Raw genomic sequence first — 18454 nt, forward strand, 5'->3', positions numbered from 1 at the left:
TATATATTCCACCTACCTGTGTGTCTCTTTACCTATATCTCTGTCTTGGTCAAAGAAACCCCCAAAGATTTGATGTAGAATCATCGGTCAGCATTCTTCTCTCACTTTCAACATCTATTAAAATGTTTTCCCCAGAGTCAAAAAGTAGGCAGCAGTGAGGGGAGTGGGGTGGAGGGAGTGGGGGGAACAGAGTTATTATGGCAATTAGCTAACCAATTCTGTTTAATATAGACTAAATATAATTAATTAAAAGAATGCACTACAGATGTATTAGTATGTTCAAGCTTACATATTGTAGACTTGTTTGCTTCAGCTTTTCTTAGCTTTTGCCTTAGGGTGCGTTTATGCTGCCATGTCCATCTCATTGTGACACAGAAGGTGACAGAATAACTTCAGTGAGATCCTGCCTTGGAGGCTTTAGCTTAACACAACATGGAATGCCGTTCCAATTCAGCATTATGACTAGTTACAAACACAGTCAGTCTAGGGAGCTTCTGGACAGTTTATAAGCTTCAGTAACATTTCTTTAAATGAATGGTTCAATCACACTGAAATGCCTAACCAACACCTACCAGGAGTAGAGCTCTGTTGTGTAAGCATGTGTCTACGGAACTAATTCAGACTCATAAGCAGGCAGTATAAGCAAGCTGTTATTCTGTTTGCAAATCAATTTTGTAGCTATCAATTTGACCTTAAGTTTAACAGCAGCTTTCATGATAACATGGCAATACTGTGTAAGCCAATGTAATAGCTGTTGCTCCTATCTTTTAGTCCAACCTCAGTTAAACTAAAAGTACTTTTATGGAACTTGGTGTTACTGGAAAATACAGGGCGGAATTTAATGTTCACGGTATGGGGCCCATCAACAGAAGGAAAACTGGTTGCTGTCATGTTTTTATAATGATATAAAGGCACAAATCACTCAAGGGATTGTGTAAACATGTTTTGGGTTCATTTATTTAAAGTAGGCACTTGGGAACATTTATACAAAGGTAGAAAACTTGAAGACTTCAGCAGCAGAGCTTTGTGCGTGCTGTGCTCTATTCACAGGCTAAAGTGGAACTGAGACTGGGTCACATGACACACTTTCCTTTTAGTGATGGCATGCTCTATCCCTTAAAGACATTTTACAACAGTGGCAACCCCTTTGAGGCCATTTCTGGGAGCCCCATTGGGATTAAGTCCCTAAATGGTAGTGAGCAGGCTGCTGGTGGAGTTCTCAGCTCCACCGGAGGCAAGTTTTCCAGTGGGGTCTTTGGGGTGTAGGGCAGTGTCCAGCCAATCAGAGGTGGCAGCTCCCTAGTAGCAGATGTGCCACTGGGCACAGTGGCCACTGCCTGCCTGCAGCAGGGCATACTGGAACGATCGATGCTGGATCCCTGGACTAAGGTAAATGGGACCCCAGACAGGGAGACACTGGTGAGGGAAGCCAGAGGTTGTTGTTAAGGGCATTGGTGTGGCTTCCTAGGGGTCCCTCTATTTCCATGGGCAGGTCCCTCCATTGGGCACAGAGCGCCTGAAAAAGAGGGAGCCGGTCTTCCAGGTCACAGGCATACTCGACAGGGTTACCCCCATCAGCTTCAGGTTTAATAACAGCGAAGGTGGGAAGAGGCCCCTAAGTGACCACTTAAGGACTTCAATTGGCGTCTGGGTGGGAAGGCTGCCCTCGACCCTACCAGCTCTGAGATTAATCAGGGGGATTCAAAAGGTGGCAGAATCACTACCCCATACCTTCCAACCCAATTATATGGCACCCCCCGCCACCTCCAAACCCGCCTGTGTAGGGGAGCATTAAATTCCGCTCATGCTTTCTACTTCCTATGTTAAACCAGTGGCGATTTTATAACGTTATAATTAACTCAAACTTATCCTTATTGCCACTTAGATATAAGTAGTCTATGTATCAAACTCATTTACATTTTTATTCTTGCTTACACTTGTAGTTATGTTACCCAATTTCTGTCCCTCTCCAAATCCACTGCTTGTTTTCATGGTCCTTGTAAAATTCTTTCAAATAGTTTCCCACTTCCCACAAACTCTCCAGTAAACAATGGACACCTGTTTCCTGCTCTTTTGATGTTGGTTAATTATAAATTAATAACCCCGAGCATTAATTTTGCTTTTGATCAGTTTACAGCCATGCGCCAACACTGCAACAGTGAGCCCACTTGAAATTTTGCTGCTTTGTTTTTTTCTGGCCTTAAAATGAAGGAATTTACAGTTAAAGTTAAAGGAAACTGTGATCAATGGTTATGAATTAAGCTCACTCGACATTTGAAATGTATATATTGCATGACTATTTAAAGTTTCCTTATTTACCTCTGTGTTGTAATACATCTGTGCTGTTTGCTGTGGAGTTTGATTGCTGTGCTTTTTACATTCCCTCCCTTTCATAAGAAACTGAAAGCATTTTACGAGGTAAGACATTTTGCGTTGGCTTTTGTTAGTCCATTAGAAGTAGCTTTGTAGAGAAAGCATTGCCCATTTTATTTTGCTGCATCCATGTGTTTGCTCTCCATTTAATTTACTTATGACATGTACGGATTGGCTTCTTCTGAAGGTCAATTTCAATTGTCAGAGCAGAATAAACTCCACTGCAGAATTTGCTCTTGACCGATCTCACTGCATTTCAATCTGCCATGAAAATAAAGTAATTATTGGTGCACAAACATTCTTTCTCACATGATGCTGCTTATAAATATTATCCAAGAGAAGCTTTAATTTTCCCTTGCGTGCTAAAGACACGCAGTGAAAATCCCGAACATTGTGCTGACTGAATTACAAAACGCTTTAAAATTTCTCCCTCAGCATCAAAAGGCCAATTATGGCTTCCTTAGCGAAAACTAGCAGAAGAGAGGGATTGTGACTTCAGACTGTCTTGAGACCAGATTCAAAGTAGTTGACTTTACTGGAGCTTTTAAGGTGGTGCTAGGCTATCGATTATCTTGCTATTGCAGTAAGCTAGGCCTGAGTTTCTGAGCTTTTAATAACATAGAATATAATTTTGTTTTAAAGATCTTTGATTGCAAGCAGGATGCAATTCTTATAAAGCTCACCTCTTCAGAAAATTATTTGTATGATATATTTTTTCAATGCATTCCCGATTTCCACCCACCCCATTGCCACTTCTAGTCTTTTTGCTGGATCTTAGTGCTGTGAACATGCACCTGTGCTGTTCAGTAAATGATAATGATCACCCCCCCCACAGAGTGAAGCGACCGGGGAGAAGTGGAGTTGTTGGAGCATGTTGATTATGCCATGTTTGGGTGGACCTGGCCTTTTTTAATGTTCGCATGCATCTCACCATACACAGTCACATTGCATCCATGAAAAAAAGAGTGAAGGCTTTTGGGATCACTGCCACTTTGAACTCTGATGACATTTATAGGAGGGAATTGTGGTTTTAAACTGTCCTTACCATTATTTTTAAAGAGGTATTGGACCTATTCCTGGATGTTTCATCCTATGATCTCACATCTCCAAGTCCTTCTCCTCCCCAACACCTGTAAAGCAATCTTTACTCCCATCTCCTAAATTGTTTTATACCTAACAAGTGAAAATGTTCAAAGAAATGGCGGGGGGAGGGGTGCGGGAAATCACAATTTATTTTTAATGCTCCTATGATTTTTTTTCCCCTCATGGGTCACTCACAGTGTCCAGGAGAGTAATATTTAATTCCTGGAGTCTCAAGAACAACCCTGAAGAGTTAGCAACCATAGGTGAATAACTATGTTGGGTGAGGATTAGGGCTAACTTACCTGTGATGCCCCTGACAGTTGAATTCCAAATGCTCACTGTATAACTGATGCATGAGTTTTAACCACCTTGAGGAAAACTAGAAGGCTGCCAGCAGCATGGAAAGGTCCCCTAGCAGCTCTCTATTCTATCAAGAATGGGAGAAGAGTAAGGTACAGGGAAAAGAAGTGGGATTTCACGGGTTTTAAATTAGTTCAATTAATGGGCTTGGCTGTATCTATGTGAAATTTTATTCTACTAGCTAACATGTACTTTTGCTTTTTGCAGGAAGTCCAAGGATGCACTGTTGACTTAGGAATCACGTCAGACAGCTCCAACCACCCAGACAACAAAAACAAGAACCGCTATATAAATATAGTTGCTTGTAAGTCATTTTGCTTACTTTACTACCTCCCAGGATTATCACTAATTATCTGGAATAATCTTGTCTCAAAATAGCATGCTCAACTTGAGAACTTCCTTAGTGGCACTTAGTCGTGCAAACTAGTAGACCTGGATGTTTTGACTGGGGGAAATAATGGCTTCTTTTTCATAAGACTGGACAATACTGACCTCTAACCAACTTCTTTATGACTCTTTGTTACGCAACAAAGAGAGAAATGGGGAATTTCTGAAATTATTTGGTTTAATTGTGTACAAGCTGAGAAGTTTTACTGTTTTCAGATTTCTCCAGAGTTCTCTTCCTTCACTCTCTTTCTTTACCAAAAGTCGAGGAACATACTGGGCTGTGGCTATATGGGTGCTGGCTGCTTTCTGGTGCTTGTGTGCAAGCAGAGAATGAGGCTCAGGTGCCTGTTCTACTTCAGGAACTGTCACAACCAAGGCATAGTTCTGGAATTAGCTGTGTATAATAACAGTCAGAAAAAGAAATTTGATTCATTTCTTTCTTTTGCTCCCTGTCCTGAGAAGACCTAGCTCAGTGTTGATGATTCACTAAAGTTCAACATATGCATAGTTCATTGTAAAACAAAAAAACAAGCTGCTTGGGTGAACAGACATTAGTCGGTGATGAAAATGAAAGTAGAAGTCTCACCACTAATATCATTTCTTTCAAAAACAATAAATAACCAGAATCATGATTTAAGATTACATTCTGTTGTACTCTTCTGTCAATTTCTTTTGTTGCTCTCACCTCCCCTGTCCTCCTAACCATTGTATGTTGCATTGAGAAAAGATTAAAATGTGGACTTACGGCAGGCAGCCATTATTGTCTTTATTTATACCTCCCTGACAGAGAGGGCAATATAACAAAATGGTCAGACCTTACAATATCTACACTCTCTCCCCACTTAAACAAAAACTTAAGTACATGTACCATTTTACGTTTTAATACATATGTTCCCCGAATATGATATAACTAAACCAACATCAACAATAAAAAAAAACAAAAATACTTGGAAAAACTCAGCAAGTCTGGCAGCATCTGCGGAAAGGAACACAGTTAACGTTTCGAGTCCGAATGATCCTTTAACAGAACTAAGTAAAAATAGAAGAGAGGTGAGATATACGCTGGTTTCAGGCGGGGGTGGGGGGTGGTTGCAAGTAGAGCTAGTGATAGGTGGAGATAACCAAAAGATATCACAGACAAAAGGACAAAGAGGTTTTGAAGGTGGTGATATTATCTAAGGAATGTGCTAATTAAGGGTAGAAAGCAGGACAAACAAGGTACAGATAGCCCTAGTGGGGGTGGAGTGGGGTGAAGGAATTGAAAAAGGTTAAAAGATGGAGATAGGGAGCATTGGTTGCATACTTGTTTTTACTGTCATCACAACCGAAACATATGTGACCGATACTACCAGAATAATTTACTTGTAAAAAAAATATTTCTCCTTAACACCAGCACGTGTTTAAAAAAAAAAGATTTCTTTCTACATACTTTCAACTAACCTACCTGGATTCCTTCACTTTCTATCTAGGTATCTCCTTCCATTTCCGTTAGCTTCACTTTGCCCTCTGAACATCTTGGCCAGGATTTTCTATTCGTCGGGCGGGCTCAGCAGGAGTGGACGGGGGTAGTCGCAAAGCTGACTGTCACCCACGATCGGCCCCGCACTGCAATTTCATGCAGGCGACCCAATTAAGAAGGCCTGCCCTGTGTGGATCATAAGCGGTAGCCTGAGTGCCACCTGGGGGGAGGAAGGAGAGTCGGGTCCAGCGCTCTTTCGCTCATGTGCACAAAAGAGCGTTTCAATCTCCTGAAGGCATGGAGCTCCCTCAGGGAGATTGAAGTGCTTGTTAAAAAAAAATACATTAAAAATTTAATGAAACATGTCCCTTCATGTGACTGTGTCACATTAGATGGGACTTGTTTTTATTTATCAAAAAAAATTTTTATTTAATTTGTAAAAGCTTTAGGAAATCTCATCTCACTCTTGGATGAGGTTTCCTAAAAAAACATAAAGGCTGCTTGGCATTTTCGCCTGCCCGCCAACCATAAGGTTGGACAGGCCGCGTAAAATTCAGGTTAATTACCTGGTTAATGGCCTTAATAGGTCTATCAATTATCAGCGGGCACGTAGTCTACTCCAGCCCGCCCATCAAAATATCGCGCGACTTCGCAATGATGTCGGGACGCATGCCCAACGTCATCGCATGTCATTTAACGTTCTGGCATGTCGGGCACACACGCATCCACACACTGAATGGAAAATTTTGCCCTGTGACTGTGTAAAACCTGAACTTTGACTTTGATTACCAACTCCACTTAATGGTTGGGTCAGTTAGATGGATTGATTTATCTTAATCAAAGACCTGACTCACTTTGCTGCACCTGTGGATCATGTAATATTGGCAAACATATAGTTTCTTTGTAACTTTCACTTACTTTCTGATTTTCACTTTGGGCTATAGTAGAAATTTAGACTGTAGGAGGTTTATCATGCTCTCCCTTTGTCAGATTTTCTCTTTCAAGCAAATGATCTGCATGACACTGATGGAGTCTCCAATCTTCAACAGATATATGAATGCACCTAGTCTCTTCACAACAACTCCAATTACATACATCTCCTTATTACCTTGGTGGATTTTCATCATGATCTTCTGACGAGCACTGAACTCACTAAATTTCATGCCTGCTGTATCATGACTCATCTTTGCCTTGCTTTTTTCTTACTTTCCTATTGGCATAAGCAAACCGAACCTTATCCTAGGACTCTGGTTAAACACCGACTCTTAAGGTAGACTGTGGGATTATTCTGTATGAGAACAGTAAATTTTACAGCCTGTGTTGAAGAGAAACATGGAGATTTCTGCCTAGCTTGTCACCAGCAAATACTTCTGCAAAGACTTCTTCACAATCTGTACAATTCTTTCTGCAGCATCATTCAATGTTGGGTGATGTGGTGGTATTAAAATGTGTTGGACTCCATTCTTAGTTAAAAATGTTCAAATTGTTATGCAAACTGTGGACCATTATCTGATACCAATGCCTCTGGCAATCTGTAAATTGCAAACCAACATCTCAAAACCTCAATAGTTTTAGCACTTACATTATTGAGCATAGATTCAAGATTTATCCTATTGCTATTGGCCAAAACAAGGTACTCTTTCCCTTCCATTTCAAAGACATCGATGTGTATTTTTTTCCCACGGTTTTCTTGCATTTGACCATGGAACAAAAGGAACCTTGGCCAGATCATTTCTCCTTCTGAGACACACTTCACAACTTTTCACAACTCTTCAATATCCCTATCTACCTTTTTGGACACCAGAAATAGCTTCTTGCTACTGCTTTCATATGGACTATCCCTGTGTGCTTTCCCTCTAACAACCTCTCTCTAAACCTTGGTGGAAAATGACTCTTAAACCCCATAAGAGACAGCCTTGATCCACACTCAGTTTATTTCTACATGTGAAATATTCCTGCAATTTCTCATCATTACACTCCTTAGGCCAGCCATTCGTGTTATAATTGAGCGCTTTACTGAGCACCACATCCTTGCGAGTTCCTTCATTATTTTATCCAGCAGACCCTGGCATATCATTTGTGTATGTAAAGTAATTTATGGGTAACACAGTAGCTAGAAATGAATCAATCTTCCAAGGAAATTTGAAAAGAATGTCCTCAGTTGCATGGCCTGCTGACTTAGGATATTTAATATTATTGTACCGATGGTTAATTTTATCATTTGGTCATCCTTGCTCAAAGATCCTATTGTGCTCTTAACATTTCTACCATGTATTCTTACTGATTCCTACTGTAAATAAATCAGCCCGGTTTAGACATATTTTCTTAAGCCAATTTCTTCCCATCAGGGAGACTTTGTTCCTTCCAACTACTACTAATGACAATGGGATATGATTTCATATCCCACTCTAACACTAACTTGACCTAACACTAGAATACTGTTATTGGAATAACTAATCAGCTTCACACCAGTTTTATGTAAGGGAATGTGACTTAGGGATTTCTTGTACTCACCTTCTGAGGTAATAGACTCTGCTGCAGCTGTATCAATGATGAAAATAAGTTGTGAACCTCTGACTCTCATTTTTACTATGGGCGCAGCAATTACATCTTCAGCTCTGTAACTCTCATCTTCCATGTGCTGTTTCTCTTGCTCTGAGTACAACTCTTGATCTTCCTGTTTGATAGCATTAACTTTTGTTTCCATATCTGTCTACCATATATGCATTTGAGGATGCCTAGACAGCTGAACTAGCTTTAGAGCTATCACCTCAACCTGGTGCATGACTGCAACCTGGTACTTTACCATGATCTGGAACATGACTATTTCCTCTACTCCAGCCTAAATATGACTGACTTTCCCATAGGCATAGCACTTTGACTGGAAATGTGAGCATTTAAATTATATTTTTTACTCATTTATGGGACGTGGGCATCACTAGCTAGGCCAACGTTTATTGCCCATCCGTAACTGCCCTTGAGAAGGAGGTGGTGAGCTGCCTTCTTGAACCACTGCAGTCCATGTCATATAGGTACACCCACTGTGCTGTGAGGGAGGGAATTCCAGGATTTTGACTCAGTGAAGGAACGGTGATATATTTCCAAGTCAGGATGGGGAGTGACTTGGAGGTCAACTTTCAGATGGTGGTGTTCCCACGTGTCTACTGTCCTTGTCCTTCTAGATGGTGGGGGTCGTGGGTTTGGAAGGTTCTGTCTAAGGAGCCTTGGTGAGTTCCTGCAGTGCATCTTATAAATGGTACACACTGCTGCTACTGTGCGTCGGTGGTGGAGGGAGTGAATGTTTGTGGATGTGGTGCCAATCAAGTGGGCTGCTTTGTCCTGGATGGCATCAAGCCTCTTGAGTGTTGTGGGAGCAGCACTGATCCAGGCAAGTGGGGAGTATTCCATCACACTCCTGACTTGTGCCCTGTAGATGGTGGACAGGCTTTGGGAAGTTAGGAGGTGAGTTACTCATCGCAGAATTCCTAGCCTCTGACCTGCTCTTGTAGCCACAGTTTTTATATGACTAGTCCAGTTCAGTTCAGGTCAACCCACAGGATGTTGATGGTGGGGGCGTTGACGATGGTAATGGCATTGAACATCAAGGGGTGATGGTTAGATTCTCTCTTGTTGGAGATGGTCATTGCCTGGCACTTGTGTGGCACAAATGTTGCTTGCCATTTATCAGCCCAATCCTGAATATTGTCCAGGTCTTGCTGCATTTGGACATGGACTGCCTCAGTATCTGAGGAGTCACGACTGGTGCTGAACATTGTGCAGTCATCAGCGAACATCCCCACTTTTGACCTTATGATGAAAGGAAGATCATTTATGAAGCAGCTGAAGATGGTTGGGCCTAGGACACTATGGCAACAGTAGCATCTAAATTTCTGACTCTGAGACTGTGAGCTGTGCTGCCATGGCTAGGGTCTTGCTGAAACCCGGTGCCAGTTCAGGAAGAGAACTCCCTTGCGATTTGCAACTATGGGAGGGATATTCCCATCCGTGCTCTAAGCGCAATGGCGGGTATGAAAATCAGCGTTTTTCCCGTTGGCCACAATAGCAGGTTTTAACACCATGACATCCTCTACCTGCCTCATTAATTATGCACGCACAGGAAAAATCTCGGATTGTGGGTGGGTGGCCTCCAATTCACCTGGTCAGTTGTGAGTTCACTGGTACCTCACTCCGGGTGCCATTATTTAATGAGTAGCCGCGCACAGCTGTCTCACTGCATGCAGCGCAGGACTGCTGCACTCAAGATATGGCCCTGAAAGGCAAGAAGACGGCAGCCCCCAAATTCAATGACGCCTCCCTGGGCCACCTACTGGATGTCGTGGAGGCCCCGCTGTGATGTCCTCTACCCTCCCTCTCACCGGAGGTGTTCCACCAACATCACTCTGGCTTGGCAGGCAGTGGCAGAAGTGGTCAGTGCCAACGCTGCACAGAGGAGGTCAGCCATCTGATGCAGAAAGAGGATGAATGATCTCATCCATGCCACCAGGCTAAGTCAACCATCTCATCTTAAACATTTCACACCCATAAGCCCATCAGATATTCACAGGATGACACTCCACAGGGATCTCACTCACTGGCAGCTCAAGGGACCTCACCACTCACTCTCTCACATGCACCTTCACACTTCTATCTGGCCCCATATTCTCTGGAGCTCGCATTCTCATCCCATCCATGGCTCCACTCAGTGGCCGCACGTGGCAAGCATCATTATCATCTGCCCTGGCATGTGGCCTGCTTACACTCTCTCCAGCTGTCTTTATGCAGGACAAGATTGCACATAATCGCTGGGCGAAGTCCCAGAGCGGGGGTGGACTGCCCAACATCAAGGTCCGCGCTGACTATGAGAACTGAACCATTACACTGGCCCGGAGGGGACATGTACTGTTCCTATGGCAATGGAGAGATCGGCGACAATCATGCAAGTAAGAATTCTGCACCAGCTCATCCCTCAGACAACCATACTGTGAGCCAATTAAAAGTTTTTCAAATTATCTGCCATGCACTAATCATCTCTACTTTCTTTCAGAGGCACCTCTGCCAAGCACCTGAGACCCTCAGCTAGCCAGACCCTAAGCTCAAGCCCTGACGACACCTCAGATGAGGAGCCCAAGGACAGTACAGTTGAACACCTGTCACAGGGCTCACCCACATCCTCCACCAGTGCAGAGGGACACATCTCGGTGGGACATGGTCCTAGAGCAGGTTCAGGGCCCTAATCTGGTGAGGACAGTGCACAATCTTGTCCACAGCAGGTGGAGCAAGGACATTCAAGGTAGCCAGCACTCGGAGGACTGCTGGAGGCTGGGATTCTACTGAGTCCAAGTCAGGTGACGAGCTTGCAGACTCAGTCCTAACACGGTTGGTGGTGCTGCAGGGAGAATCAGGAAGGATGTCAGCTGCATTCCTCAGATATCAATGCACAATGGAGGAGTCTGTCTGCCTTCAGGCTGAGGTGAGAGTGCCAGCATGCCAACAATCCAGGGTCAACACTGGTAGGATGGCGGCTGCCCATGGAGACCTTGGTCCAGGACATAGACTATGCACTGCGGCAGGAGCTGCAATTCTAAGGTGTAGGTACAGGTGACATCCATCAGTGGCTATGCAAGAATGGGTGCAAGCCAGCTCAATCTCACTCCTCTGCATCCAGATGGGGCCCTGCTGCCTCTTGTTCCTTTCTTTGGTGAGCTTGGCGCCTCCATCGCAATCTTCTCCATTTTCTCTCCTTGTATGCAATGATGTAGGCAGCAATAAATCCAGCCTCCACCTTGCTGAAGATCTCCTCTCTGCAGCATGAATGAGAAAAAGACATGAGTGATCATGAGCCTCCAAAGGCCCTATTTCTATTGATGACTAGTGAGTGACTGTGGGTTCAAGGTCTTGGATCCAGTGTCGACACCTAATCGCCACTGAAATCTTGGCCAACACATGGTACTTTTCACGGTGAGTCCACTCCACCTCAGCCACCCTTCTACATCAGTGACACCTATGACATCACTTTGGTCAGGCAATTGGATGTGCAGCTTTCAGGCCTGTTGCTGGGATCCTCATTCACTGCATTCTCTGACTAGACTCGTTGGAAAAGACATAAGGGTAAATTTTTAGTATGTGAATAGTTGATGGAGAGTTGAGGGTTCTCATCTGCTCAGCTGCCAGCGACTGTATTCTGAGCTCCAGCACTTAAGACATGGCTCCAGCTTGTCCAGTTAACCAATAGCCCCGCACTTTGTTATGGCTCTGGGGAATTTCAGTGCTTGGAACAAGGGGTTAATCCAAGGAGATTGATTAGGTGCCAGGAATGGGGATTCATCTCGTGTGAATGTGCCCCAGTGCGTAACTCTCCTGATTCCCTGCATTGCCACTGAAAGGCTCCTAACATGTCTCAGGTGGGCATCTCCCCTCGTTTGTTGAGACACGATTGGGTGCCCCTTCAATCAGCCTCCCTGTGCAGAGCTCAGTCCTCCAATCAGCCCTCAAAGCCCCCACCAGCAAAGACTCACCCTTTCTTAATTATGTGCTTCACCATTGCTTCAGGTTAGAAGATGATGGTGCTGAGGTCTCACTCCCAGACCAGCTTGAACCCAACCATGTGGCTGGGCAAATACCTCCCATCAGCCTGGAGGAGCTCAATTTCCAGCTGTCCCTACCTCCAACAACTCTCAATCCTCCCCCTCCAATCCTCGAACCTTTTTGCTAGTGGTGGAAATCCCAGTGTAGCCCCCTGAATCTTTGGAGGTGGATTGGCCTATGCCCCGTGTGGACCTTGCCCGTGAGGACTTCACCCCTTCACACCCTCCTGACCAGTAAGACATATAGCACACCCTCCCCAGAACCCTCCAATACTCCTCCTACACTACCTTTTCCCTATCTATAGACTGGAGAGTCCTCCGCTGACTGTGAGTGTGCCATCTTCAGCACAGCATAATGCCAGAAACCTCCCTGGACCGAGGCACATGGTGTTATGACCACTCACTATGCACAATATTCTGGCCAATACTGGACCTGGACCGACATGCCCTCACCCTCCCTGAACTGGGACAAGGACACTCTTTGCAAGGTCAGCCATGTAAAATGAAGCGCTTTTTCACATTGCCTTCCTCCCATTCTAGCCCCAACTCACTTATGTCCCTCTGTAGCAGACTTTTCCCTATTCTGGCCCACGTGACATCTCCTTCCCACCCCACCCCCCCCCCCACCCCCACACCCCCTCGACCCCCTTGCCATGTTTCTAAGATGAACCTCTGTCCACCTTCACCCCTCCCCCTTTGGAGGCCTTGGCCTGCAGCCCATTCTACAACCTCTGTCCACCTTCACCACTCCCTCAGTGGAGGCTTTGCCCTGCGGCTCCTTCCACAACACCCCCACCTTACTGCTGGTGTGGTAGGTGGGGCCTTATTTGGTGCTGCCTGCAAAACCTGGCACTGAGTTGAGATGCCGCGAGCAGTGCCCTATGAAAGGTAGGTGAACAAACTTTGAAGTCATGAGCAAAATGCTGGTTGCCAGATGCACGTCACTTACATGCCATTGTGAAACATGTCAGTATAATCAGACGCTGATGTGCCCTCTTGATCCAGCATGGGGGATGACACTGGCAAGCAGGCTTTACAATGAATATTCATGATATTTAAATGTATTCAAATGGCATTTCCAACATTCCACGCCGGGAAACATTGAAGTCTGGAGCAGATGATAGGACCCTGTTTTCTCGCCGATATTTTTATCATCTCACAGTATTTTCGGCTCCCTCCCGCCATGATACCTGCTGTGGATGGGAGCAGAAAATCTTGGCCTATCTCTTTCTGTCATTTCCATTGCTATGGCCTCATCTCAGGTCTCCTTCCATGTCAGCTTATTGCCTTTGTTCTGGAGGCTTTTGTTCTAGAGGCCTCTTACAAACATGTCTCTAATGTTGATTTCTAAGTTCGTACCATACCCACAGTGAGTTTCTTTAATTCAAGAGTGTAATCTGCAACACTTTCACAGTATCTTAGCAGCATAGGAGGAGGCCATTCAGCCTGTTGTGTCTGCACCGGTTCTCTAAATGAGCATTATGACCTAGTGCCATTGCCCTGCCTTTTCCCCATACCCCTGCACCTTGTTTCTATTCAAATAACCATCTAATGCCCTCTTGAATGCCTCGATTGAACCTGCCTCACCACACTCCCAGGCAGTGCATTCCAGACCCGAACCACTCGTTATGTGAAAAAGGTTTTTTCTCACATCACATTTGCTTCTTTTGCAACAGCTTCCTTTCACGGAATGCAACTCTCAGCGCTATCTCATTCTTAGTTGTACTGGGTCTAGAATCTCATTAATTTCAGATTAGTCCAAAGTCCTGTGGTCTCACAGGCAACATTGGTTAAACACCACCTCAAAAGCATTTGGTCCTATCCTGCTGAAGAAAACATTTATTTTATTCTCAATTTCTATTTTATTCGCTTTTAACCAAATGCGTAATCTTTGTTTGTAATTATATCAGTCCTGTTTGTTAGGGCTGAATTCCCCCATTGTCCCCAAATATGCCTTCAGTGCCATTTTATAAATTGTATAATGTGCTGACTCACTCCTGAACACACTGTGCACCAGGAACAATCTTTCAAATTACTCAAACTTCCTCAGGGGTTTAGGAATTTCAAAAATGTGACACAATGTTCTTCAATCATTAACTTCTCAAATGAAATGTAACAGAGAATTCTATCCCAGCATCATTGCCATCTTTCTGTTGTGTATCGCACTGAGATAAGATTAACACGTGAACTCACAGCCAGCAGCCATTATTGAACTAACTTTATTTACCGCTCCCCAACTGAGAGAGCAGCAGAAAGGGCAATGTGAAAACTCTTGCAATATACCACACTAGTGACCAAGCAAATCCTGTAGCTACATCGAGACCCTGTTACACATAATTTACTGCATTTATAAAACAGGGGTGGCTTTTGTATTCATGGGGTGTGGACATCACTGGTAAGGCCAGTGTTTATTGACCATTGCTATAAGTGTCCTTGAGAAGACAGTGATAAGCTGCTGCCTTGCACCCCTGCATCTCTTTGTGGTGAAAGTAATCCCAAGTGGTGTAAGAAATGGAGTTCCAGATTGTTGTAATGGGGTGATAGAAAGCTGCTTCTCACTTTACAGCTTTCAGGACTCAACATTACATTCAACCATTTCACAACATTGGCCCCATTTTTCTTCTTTGTGTTTTTTTTGTTCTTGGACAGCAGCTGTTAGTTTTCCCACTTACACTTCTCTAGACCCATCTTTTGTTCCTTTTCTTGTACCATCACCATCAGCTTTTACCTTGCATGGTCATCCTTTTAATCTTTTCTGTGCTCCTTCCTATCACAGGCCTTCTGTTTTGTTGGTTCCCTGTTTTGTTTAAAATCTGTCACAACACAAAAGTTTTGCAAATTCTGATGTAAGATCATCGACCTGAAGTGTTAATCCTGTTTTGTCTTTCAACAGATGCTACCTGACCTACTGAGTATTTCCAACATTTTCTGTTATTGTTTACCTCTTACAATCTTGGCATGTAATGTTACCTTTGGATGAAAGAGCCAGGCTTTCACTTTGTCCATAATCTTTCACAGTGGGACATTGCATTAGAATGCATGAATCAGACGCCCTTGAGGAGTCGAAGTGTCTTTACCAGAGTAAGAAACCAACAGCCTAGCCTGGTAGTAATATCCCTTCTAATCTTCTTTGATTTAAAACAATTTCCTTTACAAGGCAAAATAAAGTGTTAACGCTCTCTGCACACCTCAACGCACACCGCGGAATGCAATAGTTGCATTTACTCTCCTGTTTTCATGGATAGATATCTATTTGTATTTAATGCTGCATTAACTGTTTAAAAATGATGCTTTATTCTGGAAAAAAATCAACAAAGTTTTTGTTTGTTCCAGTTGACCACAGCAGAGTTAAACTGTCCCCACTTACGGAAAAGGACTCCAAGCCCAGTGATTACATCAATGCTAATTATGTTGATGTAAGTAAGATACGGAAGCTTCTTTCACATTTTGATGTGGTATGGAGGAGTGACTTTGAGTTTATGGCTTATTTGCAATTCATGGGATTTCCCTGGAAACATCCCAAATCTTACTAGTTTTTAGTTTAAAAGCCTTTGGTTATTATAATCAGTGCTTAAATGTGCAGTGCTTATTTTGGTAAAAAATTATAATTTCTATAACAAAGATAAAGTGTTGCTATATTAGTACATCTCCTGTGGCATGACCTGAGAGGGATAGAATAGCCAGGTGAGTACGTGTTAATTCATATGTGTCACTGTGACTTGTCCTGGGTTTTATCAGCTTCATTTACTCTGTATTATTGTTTGGCTTTCCTTCGTTTTAAACACTCCACTAATCCTCACAGTAATTTTTTCACTTGCATAAGTGTTTTCACTGGGATTTTCCTTAGCAAGGATGTGATCCCAAACAAAAACATCCGCAATTTTTTGCTTTTATCAAGGATGTGATCCCAACTGGTTGCTGTAATTTCAGGGAAAAATTGCAGAATACACAACAAAAGCAAAATTCTGCAGATGCTGGCCATGGAAGATCGATAATGCGACTTCCTCAGTAAATTGTGTGGTTCAGTCATTTTACATGATTAATAGTAAAGAATGAGGAATACTAAACCTGAAATGACTATTACTAGGTGCTCTTAGAAATGAATGAAAAGCACATTTAAAATGGATATCAGGAGGAACCTCTTTACACTGAGATTGTTTGAAGTGGTCTTCAGGTAGGGAATAAAGGGCAAAAACAATGGAGATGTTCAAGATTCAAGATTTCCCTTTTAAATAGAATTAAATACATTTTTGATGAGGAACTGTTTGCAGACTATGAGGAAAGTGCAATAGAGTGGGGATAACTGGATAGATCTTTCAAAGAGCCAGCACAGGCAGGATGGGCAAATTACATCCATCTGTGCAGTATCATTCTATGATTCCAGTTATATGCTAGAGGGATAAAAGGTGAAGTGTCGTTTTTCTCTTTTCTGACTTTTCCTGCATTTTTGTAAACATGTATTTGTGTAACCATATCTCCAAAACTTGTGGATGATCTTCCTAGCTCCTCCTAGAATGCATATTAATGTGCCTTGGATCCTTTCTTTTGAATATCTGTCAATTGATAAGTGTGCTAAATAATAATAGAAACAGGAATTTAATACAGCACATTTCTTCACTATGTTCAACAGGGTTACGACAGGCAGAAAGCCTACATAGCAGCTCAAGGGCCACTTAAATCTACAGCTGAAGATTTCTGGCGGATGATATGGGAGCATAATGTGGGAGTTATTGTTATGATCACCAACCTGGTGGAAAAGGGGAGGGTGAGTTTGAGACTTTGAAAGCTCTTGCATTCAGATCTCGGTGTGACTAAAAATAATGGGTGGAATTTTCCAGACCTGTCGCAGCAGAAGCAGGGCTGGAAAATGTGGTGAGCCATTCAAAAGTCTGTTGACTTCAATGGGATCAGAAAATCCCGCCTGTGGGAGGGGCTGTAAAATATAATTGATTGCCAATGCTTTGTTGGCGCTAGAATGAAAAAGTGGGTGTAATTGCTGCTCCTTTTCATAGAATGCTGTTTTTGGTCATTAACCATACCGTTTTGTGAAACATTTGAGGCTTATTTTCTTTATTGTACCATTTGCAACAAGGTAATGAACACAGTCCTTACTTGTCACTGTAACTATAGAATCCAATTCTATACTTCTACACTGGAAGTTCAATAAAAGATGCTACATTTCATTTTTTGACATTCAGATTTAGTCTGTTCAAGGCAATGGGTTTTCACTGGGGAATGGAGCACTTTCCATTCTGAGCACCCAACTTGCAGCATAAAGTTCTCCCAGGTCAAGGCAGCACAGTCGGGTCACTGGGGAGAGGCGCCTGCACCCTTTGAACCCGAGAGAGTTAGCCTTGCTGAATCAGTACAAATAAGAGCCAACCTGAATAAATATTCCAAATAAAAATCCTGGGTTGAAAACACACAAATTTTCCATGATGTGACTTTTTATTTCTGTTCAGAGGAAATGTGATCAGTATTGGCCGTCAGAAACCAGCGAAGAATACGGAAACATTCTTGTCTCACTGAAGAGCACAAAAGCGTTGTCTTATTACACCGTTAGACAGTTTTCCATTCGCAACACAAAGTTTAAGAAGGTATGTCGATGTACTCGTTTGAAAATACAAAAAAAAATCAACCTGTTTCAATGAGCAAAAACTCTCATAATATTTTGGATTAAAACTGAATACTCAGGTCCAATTTTGTCCCTTGTTGCAGATTTAGTTTGTGTCATTTTACATTTGGTACCCTTACTGTGCCTGCACATGTGGGGAAGGAGTTAGGAGGAGATCTGTTTGAAGTTGGGCTCCCCACTGGACTTATATGTTCAAAAGCACATACAGGGATTTACTCCGTGTAGTGTGTTTAGGATGTGTAACAAAAAGTTGGAAAGTTCAGGAGATTTAACCAGCATCTGTGCAAGGCTGGGGTGGTGGGGGTGTGGGTGGGGTGGTGGAGGAGCAGTGGCTGTCATTGTCTGCCGATTGAGAAGTAGTTTGCATTATTTTCAGACTGCTACTGCCCATTTTGCCCTCGTGCATAGTCTTCAATTACTCAGGCTGATGTCCTTTCTTATCCTATAAAATATACACCAGAACCATTAGTGACGGTCGTTGTCTGCAGGATGCAGAGGGAGTTTGTTCATTTTTATTTCCAATTCAGAAAGAAAATTTGGAATTGTTCCTTAAAAATTGGTGTTCAGCAGGAT

General features: G+C 43.1%; 1 protein-coding gene across 5 annotated transcripts in view; it reads left to right on the forward strand.

Moving 5' to 3' along the window:
* Positions 1 to 18454, forward strand: part of LOC121293028 (receptor-type tyrosine-protein phosphatase zeta-like) — a 274424-nt gene that overhangs the window by 226645 nt on the left and 29325 nt on the right. For all 5 annotated transcript variants that reach the window (XM_041215610.1, XM_041215611.1, XM_041215613.1 and 2 more), the window contains 5 exons: positions 2398 to 2418; positions 4024 to 4120; positions 15580 to 15662; positions 16877 to 17011; positions 17709 to 17843. In XM_041215610.1, coding sequence (XP_041071544.1) covers positions 2398 to 2418; positions 4024 to 4120; positions 15580 to 15662; positions 16877 to 17011; positions 17709 to 17843 — 471 coding nt within the window. The remainder of the gene's footprint in view (positions 1 to 2397; positions 2419 to 4023; positions 4121 to 15579; positions 15663 to 16876; positions 17012 to 17708; positions 17844 to 18454) is intronic.

Source organism: Carcharodon carcharias, chromosome 21 (genome assembly GCF_017639515.1).
Source record: "Carcharodon carcharias isolate sCarCar2 chromosome 21, sCarCar2.pri, whole genome shotgun sequence".
In the NCBI taxonomy this organism is placed as follows: Eukaryota; Metazoa; Chordata; class Chondrichthyes; order Lamniformes; family Lamnidae; genus Carcharodon; species Carcharodon carcharias.